This window comes from Ursus arctos, unplaced genomic scaffold (assembly GCF_023065955.2).
Source record: "Ursus arctos isolate Adak ecotype North America unplaced genomic scaffold, UrsArc2.0 scaffold_3, whole genome shotgun sequence".
Lineage (NCBI taxonomy): Eukaryota > Metazoa > Chordata > Mammalia > Carnivora > Ursidae > Ursus > Ursus arctos.
This window is the reverse complement of record NW_026622985.1, coordinates 32,042,426-32,058,762: the sequence shown is the minus strand read 5'-3', so window position 1 is coordinate 32,058,762 and position 16,337 is coordinate 32,042,426. Positions and strand designations below refer to the sequence as shown.

Here is a 16,337-nt window from a genome sequence, read left to right as displayed (position 1 = left end):
TGGGGATGCTCACTCAAGAGAACCCAGTCACCGTGCTGTAAGAAAGCCCAAGCCCTGAGAAGAGCCAGCACCAACTTGCCAGCCATGTAAGCCACGTTGGCAATGGATCCTTCATATTTCAGTCAAGCTGCACAAAATGATACCACAGGGAGAAGAAACAAACTTTTCCCACCCTTCTCCAATTGCAGATTCATGAGCAAAAAAATTATAGCTATTGTTTTAAGTCTCTAAGTTTCAGAGTGGTTCATTTTGCAGTAATATATAAGCAGAACATTCCTAACATGATCCTCAAGGCCTTAAAGATTTCTCAAAATTCAATTCATACCAATCTCCCCTGAACATACCCCATGTCACATGGGGCTCGCTGAGTCTGTAGAATACCCCAAGCCCTCCTTGGGGTCTGGCCTGAAGCACTCCTGTCCCTAAACTTTCCCTGGTTGGTCATATTTCCTTTGGATCTAGGAGTAAGAGTCGCCTCCTCAGCAAGACTGCCACTGTCCCTCCATCTAAAGCATGCTTATTGCTCTCCCCTGTCACGCAAATACATATAACCCACCACTCTCTTTTTCTCACAGCTCTCTTTTCTTTTATGCGATTGCAATTACAGAGATGCCTGATGGCTTGATTCGTTTTTATATCCCCCTCTAGATGACAGGTTCCATGAAAAGAAGAACTTAGTTCTGCTCGCCATTACATATCCATCGCCTGGCCCAGTACACAGAATACACTACGGTCTTGGTAAATGTCTCTAAAGGAAAGAGCTCTTTTAACCAGACATGACACACACACACACAAAAACAAACAAACAAACAAAAACAAAAAAGAAAGAAAGAAAGAAAGAAAGAAAGAAAGAAAGAAAGAAAGAAAGAATGGAAGGAAATGTGAACCGCCTCTATGCATCCCTTGTTTAGACCAGGGCTTCCCGACCTTGGCACTATTGACACTTTGAGGCAAATAATTCTTTGTTGTGAGAGACTGTCCTATTCATCTGTAGGACAGTTCACAGCATCCCTGGCCTCTAGATGCCAGTAACACCACCACTGCTCCCTAAGTTGTGAAAACCAAAAATATTTCCAGATATATCAAATGTCTCCTGAGGAGCAACATTGAGAACCAGTCGAGAACCACGGGTTTAGAAAGGAAAGATGCTACTTCCCCAGCATCCTGGTTGAAACTAAAAGAATCACAATAATAATGAAGCAACTCAGGAATGTGGGTATGCTTTAAACTGAAAACAATCTTATCATAATATCCTTCCCCTTGATGTCCCCAAAAACCACTTAGGCTGAACTATGGAGAAAGATTCAAGAAGCCCTGACAGTACGATAATTGGAAATTCTACACTAGCTCTTTTGAAAAATTCCTCCACTAACCCAAAAAAGCCTCCATTTTCACCAGCTGGCCATATCTGATATATGACCACAATTCTGAAGACAGCAAATATCACAGATTCTTTTGAGAGTCTCCTAGTCAAATGATCAAAGGACTCTGGTAATAAAAATGGCTAACAGAGGCCGATACATTTAAACATTGTCTAATAGGAAAGTTATTCCTGCATAGTTTAGTCTAATAATTGAAATCATGCTTCTTGCCTAAACAATATCCTCATTGTCGCTTTTGTCAAAAAGATCAGGCACTGTTTGTTTATCTGCTGCCAGCTAAATGAAACCAGCTGTACCAATGAACCAGACTCCAATGCCTTGCATTCTTCCTCTAAAGGAAGTCAGGGAAGAATCTGCAATTTGAATAGACTTTAGGGTTTTTTAATTAGCAGATTTGGTGGGTGGGCTATTATCCTCCTTGGCCTAGGTAAGGATAAGAATTCTGCTTTTTCAACTTTCACCTAGACAGAAGGAACACGGGATCTGAAAATCACAAGGCGTAAACTCATTTACTCCATTAGCTTTTTTCTTTCTAATCCAATTGCTCTTGTTGTACATTGCAACGCTGTATTTTGTGCATTAAATTACAAAGCTAACACTGATAGCATTATCATACTATGATGCCATTTTCATACCCTGTGATTAATAGCGTGGATACAGGCTTGATCTTTAATGCGAGTGGTGATAATAAGCTTTGGCCTGTGGACCCAAAGTCTAAAAGAAAATCAGAGCAGACCTAATGAGAAACAGAGATTGGGCCTCAGGAGCTCATAAAATGTAATCAGATTTGCCTCTTTTGTGGTAGGCAACCTCTCCGGATGCTGGAGAACAGCGTGACAGTGCAGGTGTCAACACTGAGGATTGAAACTTCAGTGAACCAGGAGTCCAGCGTTTTCCATCTGGGGATTTCTGATTTTTAGAATTCTTCAAACTCCTCCTGATAGTGTTTCAATGGGGTTGACCTTCAGGGCAAGCAGTAAGAGGCACCTCTTTAATCCCACAGATTCTGAAAAGGTGGTTAAACTGCCAGAGCCTTTCTTCTTGCTGCTGCTTGTTTTAATTAACAGCATTTCTTCCCCCCTATTCCTCCTGGGGCTTTGAAGCACTCTTTGAAATGTGTTTAGTAGAGTTCAGTCTTGGTTTGGCATAGTCTCTCAATTTATGAGGTCGTTTAATTCAAGTTCAATTATTCAGCACAAATTGGCAGAATGAAATGCTAAAAGAAGATTGGCACTTTCAATCACATAAATCTCATGTTACATAAAGTGAGCAAATTCGTCCATTGTTCTTGTTGACCTCTGAGATAACAATTTACGGCTGGCGCAGACCAGTGCGGGCAGGCTTCTCTGCTTAGCAGGCTCCCGCAGGAGTAACACTTTGGCAGCATCACCTCAACAGAAACGGAAGATAAGCAGAAAAAAAAGACCAGAAATCAGGACCATCTGTGGGATGACTTAGTCTAAATAAGTCGAATACTCTAATTCCAGAGATGGAACAAAGAGCAGGTTTTTCCTTCTCTAAGTGACACAAAGTATGAGAAAATCAAAAGCAAGCATCTGCAGCCTCGCATCCCCCCTAGGTAAGTAGGAAGGTAAGAAGAGGACTTTCCGGGCAAGAGGAAAGGTTCATAACTTCTCAGCGCTCGTGGCGGGGTGCAGAATGGGGGAGCAGGGGGCTTCAGACATCGAGGAGAGACTTGGGTGTGCGCTGCCTGTAGATCCCAGTACACTGAGGAGCATGTGGTCCCACCACATCTCAAGTGTGACGTGGCTGCTGTGGTCCGAGCTCTTATCTGCAATGGCCAGGCCTTCATGGGTGCTCACACATAAACCACCACCCAGCCTGCCAAACTACACTGCTAAAAACCAATTCCACTTTAACACTCAAACGTAACACTTTTTGCTTAATCAAAATCTGCACAATAATCAAAATGAATCAGTTTGCTCTTCCTTTAAGGTTCCCAGTCTTTTTTTTTTTTTTTAAGATTTTATTTATTAATTTGACAGAGAGACACCCAGTGAGAGAGGGAACACAAGCAGGGGAGTGGGAGAGGAAGAAGCAGGCTCCTACCGGAGGAGCCTGACGTGGGGCTCGATCCCAGAATGCTGGGATCACGCCCTGAGCCGAAGGCAGACGCTTAACGACTGTGCCACCCAGGCGCCCCAAGGCTCCCAGTCTTTAACAAGTTTAGTGGAGAGTCTGATAACAAACGGTGAAAATATATTCGTTTGGGGACCACAGCCCAGAAGACAACTGTCCCAAGGATTCCTATGAATACACACAGTGATGAGGGAGGCTTGATTTAAAAGCACGGAGGCTTAGTATTATATTCTCTAGCTCCATGTCCTTGCAAATGGCAAGATTTCATTATTTTTTTATGCAAAATAAGTCAGTCTGAGAAAGACAAATACCAAATGATTTCACTCATATGTGGAATTTACAAAACAAATGAGCAAAGGGAAAAAAGTAAGAGACAGAGCGTGAGAGGGAAATCAAGAAACAGACTCTTAATTATAGAGAACACACTTATGGTTACCAGAGGGGAGGTGGGGGGCAGGACTGGTGAAATAGCGATGGGGACGCAGGTGGGCACTTGTCATAATGAGCACAGGGTGATGTAGAGAAGTGCTGGATCACTATATTGTACAGCTGAAATGATCATAATACTGTATGTTAACTAACTGGAATTAAAATAAAAACTTTTTTAAAAAATTAAAAAAAATAAAAGCACATGAGGCTGTGCATTTGATCAGTCACCCCTGGAGAGAACATATTTAAAATACTTTACTCAGCATCATCCTCTCTTCCTTCCTTTTGAAAACCCTACACCATTTTACCTGGGCCTTTTTTACTGCATTCTAGCTCATATCAAACACACTACGTTCTAACTTATGTTGAGTTATTTAGGCATATGGACCATCTCCCTTCAAGACTGTGAAGTCTCCTGAGGTCAGAATCTGCATGTGATTCACCTCTTCTTCACCTACAATATAAAAAGGGCATAAAAACAACATAATAAACATTCATCATTAGTTAAGCAAGCTCAAAAAAATGTTAACAAGTCTCTTAACGTACAAAAGTCCCTGGGAAAATCCTTCAAAAGTAAGAAGATGATTTTGAGGTGCTAAATTAAAGACATTTTTAAGTGGTATATATTTTTAAATGCAAAGTATTATACAATGCATAATTTTTTAAATCTAATATTAAATGCTACAGGAATTTAAAAGAGAGAACACACTCAGGAAACCAAACCAGGATAGAGATTCATAGTCAGAGTGATGACAAACCGCCTCCCTTCCCCAAACATAAACACACACACACACACACAAAGTACGCACAAAGTAAGCTCAAGAACACTGGTTTAAAAAAAAAAAAAAAATTCTACTCAAATATGAAAATGTGGGAAATCCAAAGCTTTTATTTAAAAAATTAAAAAGCTTGTTTGTGAGTTTTGTATGTTGACATGGTTGCAGTACCAGCCATATTCTTCAGAACCAAGCTCCCCTACTTTTTTTAAGATTTTATTTATTTGTCAGAGAGAGAAAGCATGAGCGCACAAGCAGGCGAAGGGGCAGAGGGAAGGGGAGAAGCAGACTCCCTGCCAAGCATGGAGCCTGATGCCCGGGCTCCATTCCAGGACCCTGGGACCATGACCTGAGCCACTCAGGCGCCCCGAGAACCAAACTCTTTACCAAAGGAGCTACACAGTATAGAAATCTCGGCCAACTTCTTCCCAATGTGTCCCTACAAGAATAAGAAATTCAAGATAATTTAAGGTAATAAAAAGCCCCTCTATTCCCCCTAAAGTTTCTAAACTATAGCTACCAGCAACTACACCTAAATCAACAAGTACACAAACATTTGGGGGGTGGGAGGAATCTCCTTTGCCTGTATTATTTAAAGAAGAACCATGAAATAAAAGATGACTCAAGATACACCATAAATAGTAAAAAGAAGAACACTGTCATGAAGGCAGTGCCAAATTACTGAGGTTTGAAATGTGTGTTATAGATTGAATTATGTCCTCCAAAAAAGATACACTGGAGTTCTAATCTCTAATACCTCAGAGTATGACATAGGTTCTTTGGAAACAGGGTAATCAAGTTAAAATGAAGTCATGCGGGTGGGCCCTGATCCAATATTACTAGTGTCCTTGTGAAAAGGGGACATTTGGATACAGACACGCACAGGGAGAACACCATGTGAACAGGAAGGCGGAGACTGAGGGGACACGTCTACAAGCCAGAAGTGCCAAGGACTGCCAGCTCACCGCAGAGGCTAGGAGGGAAGTGGGGCACAGATTCTCTCCCCTACAGAACCGTCAGAAGGACCCAACTCTGCCAACACCTTGGTCTGAGACTTCCAGCTTTCAGAACTGCGAGAAGATAAATTTCTGTTGTTTAAGCCACCCAGTCGGTGGTACTTGGTTTCGGCAGCCCTAGCGAACTAATACAGCGAGGTTCCCGGCAAAATCCCAACTTGACCCGTGTGATTCAAGGCGCATTTGCAAAAGGCTCACAAACTAAAAATTAATGAGCTCTCTACAAATGGCAGGCAACTTTACTACAAGATAATGACAGCTGCTCTTGGAGAAGATGCTAAAGATAATGTTTAAAGATGGAGGCAGGGGTGCTGACATGTATGGGAGAGTGGTGAGGAGTCCCGGAATGGGGGACACAACATTTTACTGGCTATTTAAATTACAGACTTAAGGGGACACACCAAACAAACTCAGCTCTCAAGCCTTGCTAGACAGCACATAACTGTTGTGCTCTGGCCTGACCTTGCCACCCTAAAGCAAGCAAGCACAGGCAACCTGTCCTCCCTTACAACAGGTGAGTGGTCAATGGCTTTCATCTCCACCTGGAGGAAATTAAATGCAGCATGTGACCAGCAGGCTTGAAACTGCTTGAGAAATGCTGACAAGATACATTTAGGCCTTCTGGAATGAAGAGTATTAACTGTCTGGAGCCGTCCTTCTCAAAGACTGCAGACACTTAAAAGGCAGACTTTCTTTTATTCGAGCATAATAAATGGAGGATTTTTCAACTATCTCCAAGATTTTGACATAAATCACAAAGTAAAACATTTAATAGAGTTATTAACTTACATTTGGAAATCAGCTGAGCCCATATTTTTTGGGAAGGCACTTCAAAGTAATTGGTGTGTTTCCTTATAATGAAATAATATGTTTGCTTCTGTTTGATTCATGATTACAACAAGCCAGAGCATATGTGAGAACCATCTGGAATATTCAACAAGGACCAAGGCTTTCCAAGGAAGGCCTTATACTGTGCAAGCAGTATTGTATAATGATTAGGAAAAGAATGGCTGCAAACCAGAGAGACGCAAGCCAAAGACAAGCTTTGCCACCAACCAACTGTGTGGACTTGGACAAGAGGCGACTCTCCAAGCACCAGGATTCCTGGTCAAATGGAGGTGATAATTACAGGAACTATCTTTATAGGGCATCATGAGAAGTGATGAGACAATGGATATACCATACATTATACAAACTAATTGCTTAATCCAGTGTAGTGATCCTTATAAACATTAAATGTATAAGTAATTTTTATATATTAGAGAAATAACTATTTTTCTTTAGGAAAGAATATAAAGTTTCACACACAACCTCTATTAAAATTTGCTCAGCAATATTCTATAATGCTCAGGTACCCTAGTTAAGTCACTACCAGTCCTCTAGATTTGACTTGGCTTTTTTATTCCCCATCATGTTTCTTTTTCATTCAAATTTTTTTAAAGTTTTTTTTTTTTTGGTAAATATCTAAAATCTCAAAATTAGTACTACTATTTGTTACTATATTATCCCTGCATCCTTACTTACATATCTTCCTTTGTCAGAAATATTTCTTCATCTTCTTAAAAAACATAAGCAAGGTATAAGACTACATTCCAGAAAAGCCAAAGATTACCTAAATGGTCAAAATTTCCAATTATGTGTTTAGAATGTTCCTTCAGAGAATTTTCCATTACATGTTTCTAGGTAATTAATTAGGTTAGAATTTCCTATCTTCCATAATGACTTAAAAGAGAGACAAAAACAGGGATGGTTCAGAAAATTATTTTTCAACATTATTTGGTAATGTTATCAAGGTAACGCAAGGTTTGTATCTCTTTATTTATTATTTGAGAAACAGCATTACATTTCTACAAGCCACCAAATACAATAACTCTGCATTCTCAATCAATGAGAGAGAGGGAGGAGGCCTATCAGAAACATATGGGGTAAGCTTTTCAAGAATCCAAACCCGTACCCGACCCCAGGATAGCATGGGTGGGGGGGCAGATATCAACAGGAGGGAAGGTTGTTTCTCCATGTGAAAATATATGTAGTATGATGTCAAAGTACACAGGTAGGAAAAAAGAAAAAGTCTGTTTTTTTTTTTTTTTTAATTTAGTGATTTCTTCAGATGGAGTAAAAGCTCAGTTAAAAAGACATAAGAATGGCCAATATATTTGATTTTGTCAAATCAGTACTCTTATTCTTAAGCAAACACTAAACCTCCAGAAGAAATTAATCATACCATTCACCTGGAAACGAATTCTCATTTGAGGATTCCAGCCTCAATGTTGGGGAGGGGGGGCAGGGGTAGGACAGAAAAGATAAATTGGATAAGTCTGTAAAATTGTTTGCTAGCAGGGAAAACCAATACTGCTGACTTTTACACTTCTTAAAACAACAACAAGAACAAAAACTGAGAGGGAAAAGCTACTATATATTAAAAGAGAATTATTTAAATAAATTAATATTATTGATCGCTAATAATCTGTATTAAGAGATCAGGTACATTTTAAATGTGAAATATTAAAAAGCGAATGAACTTACTTGCTTTTCCCTTTGTATACTGTAGCATAAGATCCTTCCCCTAGTTTTTCCAGTTTTTCGTATGAGTCAGCTTTTCCGAATTTGGGACTTGTCGGCTAAAAATGGAGCAGAGGGTAAACAAAACAGATTGTATCAAACTAATTGATAATAAATAGGCCAATTTTGCTAAAAATGTATAGATTCTGTCACTTTTTTAAATAACTTTTTTCTGTCATAAGAATATTTTATTCTAAAAAACAACATAATAACTATTCAGGATACGAACTCAGAAAATGCAAATGACACAATGTAGAAAGTTTAAATTTACCCATAATCTGTCCACCAAGAAAGAACCACCATTAATATTTTGATATCTCTTCTTCCAGTGCTATCTATATGCTGACCACTGCTTTTTTACATAAATGGGATTACACTATACATACTGATTTTAACCTGTTTTTCCCACTCAACATATTATGAATATTTTCCATGTTATTATATAATCTTCTAAATTAGGGGCTGGCTAGTCTAAACTACCACGTGTTCATCCCACAAACTTAGAAAAGTTTCTACTTTTTTTTTAATGGGGGGGTGAAAAGAAGAATAAAATTTCATAGCACGAAGAGATTATATATGAAAATCAAATTTCAGTGTCCACAAAGTTTATTAAAAAACAGTCATGCATGTTCATTTCCATACTGTCTTATGACTTGGAAGCTACAACAGAGTTGCAGCTGCAGCAGAGACGATACAGCCAACAAAACTGAAAATATTTACTCTCTGACCCCTGTTATAAATCGTGACTGTGTAATATCCGGCCAGATTAAGGTACTCCTCCAATACCTCTTAGCAACAATGCAAACAAATAATCAGATGTGTCTCTCGGATATTACTCATTGACACAAAGGGAACTGTCTTATGTATTATAAACCAACCCTTAAGGTTTTGCCACAGCAAATAACTCTTCCTAAAGACATGGTACATTCCATCAAGATGATAAAAGTGCTAAAAGTGAGTAATCTCATCACTCTCGCTGTCCCCAGCTTCCACCTCAACTTTTACCAGACAAGAAGTGGGTAGTGCCATGCTCCATGGGGCAAGTTATCTATTATTTGAATGTCACTATAAAAGGGTACTATCAAAACATATCAGAAAATGATAATTATATGAGGAGTTAAAAGCCTCTTAAAGGGATTATCGAATCTCAGTTATAAACACATAAATAATTGATAAAAAGTTGCTGGTGATTGTGTTACTGCATAATTAATGAATTTCAGAAGCTCAGGAAAAGAACTTCTTGCAGAAAGTTTACAGAACACTATCCTCGAGCATGTGCTCTTATACCACTTTTGAAAAACATAACATAAGGGCAGTGGATCAGACTCCCACCATTTATAAAGATACTGTGTGGCAAGTTGAACACATGCTTCTTACCTCCTTCCCACCCAAAATGCCACACAGTGACTGAGAAGATATTTTTCAAAAATAATAAATCAGAAACAGGAATGGGAAACAAGAAAAAGTGCCATTTAATCAGAAATTTTGAGAAATTCTGAAAGACAGACAGTAATCAGAATCAAAACTTCAGAGAAAAGACTAGGGCAACCTAAAGCCCCAACCTGTCGTAGAAGACTATTACAGATAAAAGAAGCAGGAGTCTCCAGGTAAATGTGAAACTAATCAACACAGCTGAGCACGGGGTGTCCTCCCAAGCAAACTGCAGGAGCATCTGCACAGAGGAGACAGCTGAGAGTGTGGGTATTCAGGCGAGAGGGGCAGAGCAAGGACAGAAGTAGCCACTGCCTAGAAAAAGGATGACAGTCTCCCTATCCCCAAGCTGTAACCCCTGCCTCATTCATACGATCAATACAGATGATTTACAGAAAACTGAATAAGCTGACAGCAATTCTCAAATACAAAAATGAGTACATAATCAAAAATCACAAATCATTTCAGGAAAATCAATACCTGGGGGGAAGAAAAGCATAAAATTTAATGGGCAAAGAAACTAAAATCCTGGTAAGAGAGTGACACTGGAAAGAATAACTTTGAAAAAAAATAAGCAGTATGTTCAAAGAGATTTCAGAAGATATTACCTCCTTTTAAGAAGAAACAATTAGAGATTTAGAGAGTAAATACTTAATCAATGAAATAAAATATTCAATGGGCAGTGAATAAAAGAATGGACATACATGAAAAATGATAAGCTCAATGTCTGAATAGAATTCTCCTAGAAAACTTTAGGGACAGGTTGCATCTAAATAGAAAAACTATCCAATCAGCATAATATTCTCACAGACAACAATTACTACAAAAAGACAATTAAGCAACATTTCCAAAATAAATAGCGAAAATGATTCCGAATCACTAATACTATACTCAAAATAGTCCTGTCAGTGGGATGGAAAAGCTGCAATTTTGCCCCCTACAGAAAAAAATCTAAATATAAAATTCTGTATTATCTCGATATAAGCAGCGCAGAAAGACAAGGGACCCTAGGAAAAAAGATGCAAGGGCAGGCTGAGATTTTTTCAACTGATCAGGCCAGACTGCAGAAGCTGAGTAACTCCAAATGCATATGTTTCAGTCTGTTTCTTAACTCTTCAAAGGTCATCACAAAATAATATGAATTGGATATGAATGGATACACAAATTCCAAACAAATTAGGGAGAAAGGAATAGAAGAACACAATGTAATGAGGAAAGGGATGAAAAAAAAAAGTGAAAGGTCAGAGGACGGGGTGCTCAAGAAGAAAACACCTTAAGTAAAAGTTCATAAAATAAGAACTTAAGTTTAAACGTATCGATCGTGTAAAACATACCAATTGTATCGATTATAATAAAAATAAATGAACAAACTTCCTCTATTAATAGAAACTTCTCAGATTGAAAAAACAAAGAAAGTCTCACAATATGCTATTCAGAAAAGACAAAATTAAAATGAGTAAATCTGAAGAAAAAGGAGTAAAGGGAAAATACAGCAAAAAAGTAATTTTACAAAATAATGCATTATCACAATATTGATGGCAAACAAGCTAGAATTCATAAAACAAATAGATTAAATTAGTATATCCCATAATAATCATGAACTAGTACGAGTCAAATAACATAGTTTTGAAATGTATGAAACAATGGCTGGTAGCAATAAAATGAGAAATTGTCAAATTCACAGTGATAATGGGCAACACTACATCACTCAGACATTAACAAAGCAAGCAGACAAGGAAGAAGTTAAGGGATTTATGAGTTTGAATATGACAATTATCATTTTAATCTAATACACATATTAATATATATTAATATATATTCTTTTCAAGCACACATTTAACAAAAAAATGACCACTTTCAATATTTCAAAACTGCAGAAACATCTTAAGTTGCTTTTTCTGAAAACAATGCAATAAAATTAACAATTAAGAACAAAAGGAAAACAAATAGTTTAGCCATGTGAGTGAAAAAGAAAATCAAAATTGAAAATTCATAAATAAATATGTGGCACTAAGGACATGACATTTTAAGACCCAGGGGATACAGTCAAATCAATACATACAAGAAAAGGTAAATATATATGCACATACTAGAAAAGAAGAAAGGTTCAAAGTAATACGAATTAGACATACTAAGAAGGGATTAATAAAGACAATGGACCACGTATTCTTTTCTTCAAGAAACTTGTAAGGTACAAACCATGTGCTGAGTTGAATCAAGTAAAACTTAATGGAAAATTACATTCAAAATCGCCTGACTAGTCCTGTGTGGGTTATGTTCTCATGCATTTTTCATCACTGGGAAACAGCTTGTGAATGTCACACTTTACCATCACCCTCCTGAGCCCAAGTTTTAAATAGAAATTTTAAAACCTATATTAAACTTCAGTATAAAATGATCTTCAATGGGGAAAATATTGTGTTCACAGTTCCACTCTAAATTATTTAAAATTAGAATGAGAAGTCTGTGTTTGCTTTTGTGCTCCTTTAAGAATAAATCTAATCTAAGTTCAAGAAAAAAGCAGCAGCAGCAAATTACGTCTTTACTCCTATTAGGAGATAAACTGCTAATGCGTATTTACAGCAAGTACAAGACATAGTCACACAAAAACTGGTAGAAGAATAGGAAGCCAGTATTTTCTCCTCTTGAAAAGGCACAAATACTTTTAATATATTTTACTCTTCATAAACTGCCTTATATATTAGAGTTGATGTAATCGTTTTAAGATACAGACCACACTAAATGTTCTACTCGAAGAAAGAATTGAGGAAATCAGAAAAACAAGGAGAATATGCTTAAAAAAAACAAAACAAAACAAAACAAAAAACCCATTTATCCATAAGAAAAATCAAGTAAAAGAAGATGCTAATGGCACAAAGTATTCTATTTATCTAATTAAATGGATTTGGACGCATTAAGTGCCATGGTTCATGTACACCTTATTAATACTGTCTTGGCAGAAAATTAGTATTTTGCCACATTTGATGCTAAGACAATCAATGTTATTTTCCCTGTGAAACTGGTAATGTATACATTGTGGAAATACACTGTAATCTACAGATCAATCACGCTAGCTTCATAGCTCCATATACACACAATGTCTCTCTAAAAATTTTTATCTACAAAAGAATGGGCCTATGGAATAGGGCATGTCTTTAAGATAGTCCGAGCTTTAGGAGTTAGATTCTTGTAAAGTCAGTCCCCTATTTTAAGTAACCAGGAATGTTCTGATCTGTAATTACTATGCATATAAATAAGGAATCCAACTGCTTAGTCATTAAAGAGCCCAATAATAAAATCCTTCCCATCAAATGAGTGAAATTAAGAATAATTCAGAAGGAGAGTTCCTATTTTCTTTGATAATTAAAGTTCAGGCCTTTGGTTTGCCTATTTTTTTTCTTGCAACTTTATTAAATCATCACATTTAAATAGACGCTAGATCAAACCCATATGTAGTCAACCCTAAGTATTATCTTAGGCTCTTTGCTGTCAGGTGCACGGGTGGATTGGAAATAGCTTTATGGGGCAACTGTTCTCTGCTTATCATTTCCCTACTTAGAGTGCAGGCTTGAGATAGCACTTTACAGGACTGGAAATACAGAGGGCTAATCAGCAATTACTAACTAACGCTAACTGCACAGAGATGTGGAATTTAATGAGATAATGTAAATACATTTTTTAAAAAATAGAATAAAGGTACAGAGAACCATCAATTGTATGGACCAGTGGAGGGGAACATTGGCATAGATAATGAAAAAATGAAGATAATATTGCAGCTGAATGGTGCCTGCCATCCTGCCATGAAGGAGATGTTCATGGCCTTTGCTAGCTCTAGTTCACTGTTTGCGTAATTAACAATGACAGCTAGTTAATATCAAGTGTTAGCTATGTGCCTGGCTTTGAGCTAATCACTTCAAATACAGCACCTAATTTTAATCCCTATAAACATTACCCTGAGGTTGGTTCTATTAGTATCCTCATTTGAACATGAAGATTTTAAAGACTGGAGAAGTAAATAATTCAGCTAACATCCTGTAGCTAAAGGCAGAGCCAGAATTCAAACCAAGTTAATTAGAATCAAGGATCTATCTTCTTTACCACTACTGCACTGATGGAATCTTCCCATGAAGACCTAATGCTCATGGAAGAGGCATTAAATCATGCTTAAATTTGTCATCCACTGAAACCCTGTTCCTAAAAGCAGGGATGTAGTTTTGAACTGCATTTTTATAAACTGCATGAGTATACCTCTATGTACATTCTAATGATACCATAACATTGCTATAAGATGTCCACAGTTTCATACTGAATTCACTAAAGATTGATTTTAACCTTGCTTAACATTACAGATGACGCCCTGAATTGCTCTACTGTATTATACTATAATTTTGAGAGTGGATGTGAGGGTCAGGTGGGAAGGATTCATGTGGCCTGATTAAACAAGAATTTCAAGTGAAATCTTCCTTTGCTAATTTTTCTTCTGCCTTTGATCTCAGAAAGAGACTCTATCATCCTGTATTTCTAGACCCATTACACAGTCACTCTAAGGTAATCCACAGTTGATGGATAACTTGGTTACAAAATAGATCTAGATACTACACAGAGAGATAGATCCAAGTGCCACAGGTGGTAACAACCAACAAGGGGGTTTGGTTCTATCCAGGAATGTTCTAGTCCCCACAAGACGGAGGCAATGCCAAGATAAGACACACACACACACACACACACACACACACACACAAACACACACCTGCCCAAGGATAAACACCTGAGAACTGAAGTGGGACTCTCAGGTTTGCACCTTCTTCCCCTCTTCAGATTGGGCCTGCCTATCATGGGATACAAATTTATCTGGAGATGGGAGGAGGTACATTTGGAAGACTCTGTGGTGGAAGGTATAGAGGACCTGAATCTAAATATGAATTTCTGAAAATATGTTCTTTTTAAGCTTAGCTTTTGATAGCACAGCTCAATGAAATCCCTTCTAACTTGGGCTAGCAAGCCAAGCAGTCTCCCGCATCATTTCCAATAGCTCTAGCCATTGAGGAGCACAGCTGGGATGGAGGGAGTGGTAGGAAAAGGGGAAAGAAGCTTGCCCTGCTGGTGCCAGTATCAAACACTACCCAGGGACAAGGCCCAGGAAGAGCAGGCACTCAAGAAATGTTTGAAACAAATAAAAGCTTTCAAATACGTCTTCAAATATACCAATTCAAATAAAATCACATTCTTTAGATTCTGCCTGAATTTTAAAGTGCCACTAACTAGACAAATTCAGGAAGTATACAGAGGAATGTGATGGTCTCTGAGGTCAAGGTACTCTTGGTTTCTTGATGTCGGTCGTGATTCCTAGCAACGACCAGTATGTGAACAAGGCAGCAATATATACCTACTTGGGAAGACATGGTATCGTACAATACATCTACCACAGTAATTCCAGAAAACAGGAACGGCTATCCTGTTGTCCTCACTAAAACGGGGACTCAGCACAGTGCCACACTTCTGCTCACTTTCTCCCTCCTTCTCAACTGTGCTCTTGGAGCCTATTCAAGATAACTAATATTTCAAAGAAATAACAAAATAAAGATATGGCATTAATCTTGCTGGCCCTTGGGTAAAGGGACTATTCTGATGCCCATTAGCCTTTAAAAATCTTTATAACAAAATCTGTCCTAAAATTCCTATGCCAGTGGGTATGATATGATCAAATCCATACACTATGGGTTATAGAGTGGTATTACATAAGAAGTGTTACTGCCTCCATTTTCTGTCCAATGAGGAATCCAAAGGAAAATAGTCTTTCCATAAAAGAGAGTATCATAAAATACCTTCTTCCATCGCAATGGGGTAGAGAACAAAAAGGCAATAGGTAGAAAGGACTCAGAATAAAACAGAGTATTATAGCACCATGCTAAAAGAGAAAAGAAACCATTTCTAACTTGAGGAGAAAAGAGCAAAGACATTTTTTTCTAAGGCATATTGAATGGAGGCAAAAACTCCTATAAAGAAAAGAAAGCAAAGCAGTTTCCACACAAAGTAATATAAGTGGTCTGATATAGAAAGATATCCCGGGGTAGAACAGGAAAGGGTAGGCCCAGTAAGAAACTCAGGAAAGAGAATCGAAAGGAAGTTAACAATAGGAGAGAAACAGCAGAAATTTCTAGTTAAACATGGTGGTTTGTTTTTGTTTTGTTTTGTTTTAGATTTTATTTATTTGATAGAGAGAAAGACGGCCAGCGAGAGAGGGAACACGGGTAGGGGGAGTGGGAGAGGAAGAAGCAGGCTCCCAGCAGAGAAGCCTGATGTGGGGCTCGATCCCAGGACTCTGGGATCACGCCCTGAGCCGAAGGCAGACGCTTAACGACTGAGCCACCCAGGCGCCCCTAAACATGGTGGCTTTAACACATGTATTTATCTCTCCCCCTCACCAATCCGTACTAAACTGACAGTAAAGTCATAACTCACAAGGGCAAACAGAATAAGTAAGAAGAAGATTGCAGACAAGATACAAACAAAAATTTGGAGATGGGAGACACATGGATGGGAAGCCACTGACAAGGACGATGACCACAGGCGTAACCCAAGAAGAATGAACTCAGTTTGTACTTCAGAATCCCAGAAACACTCAAGAATTGGAAGTTGAA

The 16,337-nt window shown here is 38.1% G+C and overlaps 1 protein-coding gene across 6 annotated transcripts in view; it reads right to left on the bottom strand.

Moving 5' to 3' along the window:
• The window catches only part of CDK14 (cyclin dependent kinase 14), a 701,485-nt gene that overhangs the window by 414,048 nt on the left and 271,100 nt on the right, over positions 1–16,337 (bottom strand). For all 6 annotated transcript variants that reach the window (XM_044386363.3, XM_044386367.3, XM_044386366.3 and 3 more), the window contains one exon: positions 8,230–8,324. In XM_044386363.3, the coding sequence (XP_044242298.1) occupies positions 8,230–8,324 (95 nt within the window). The remainder of the gene's footprint in view (positions 1–8,229; positions 8,325–16,337) is intronic.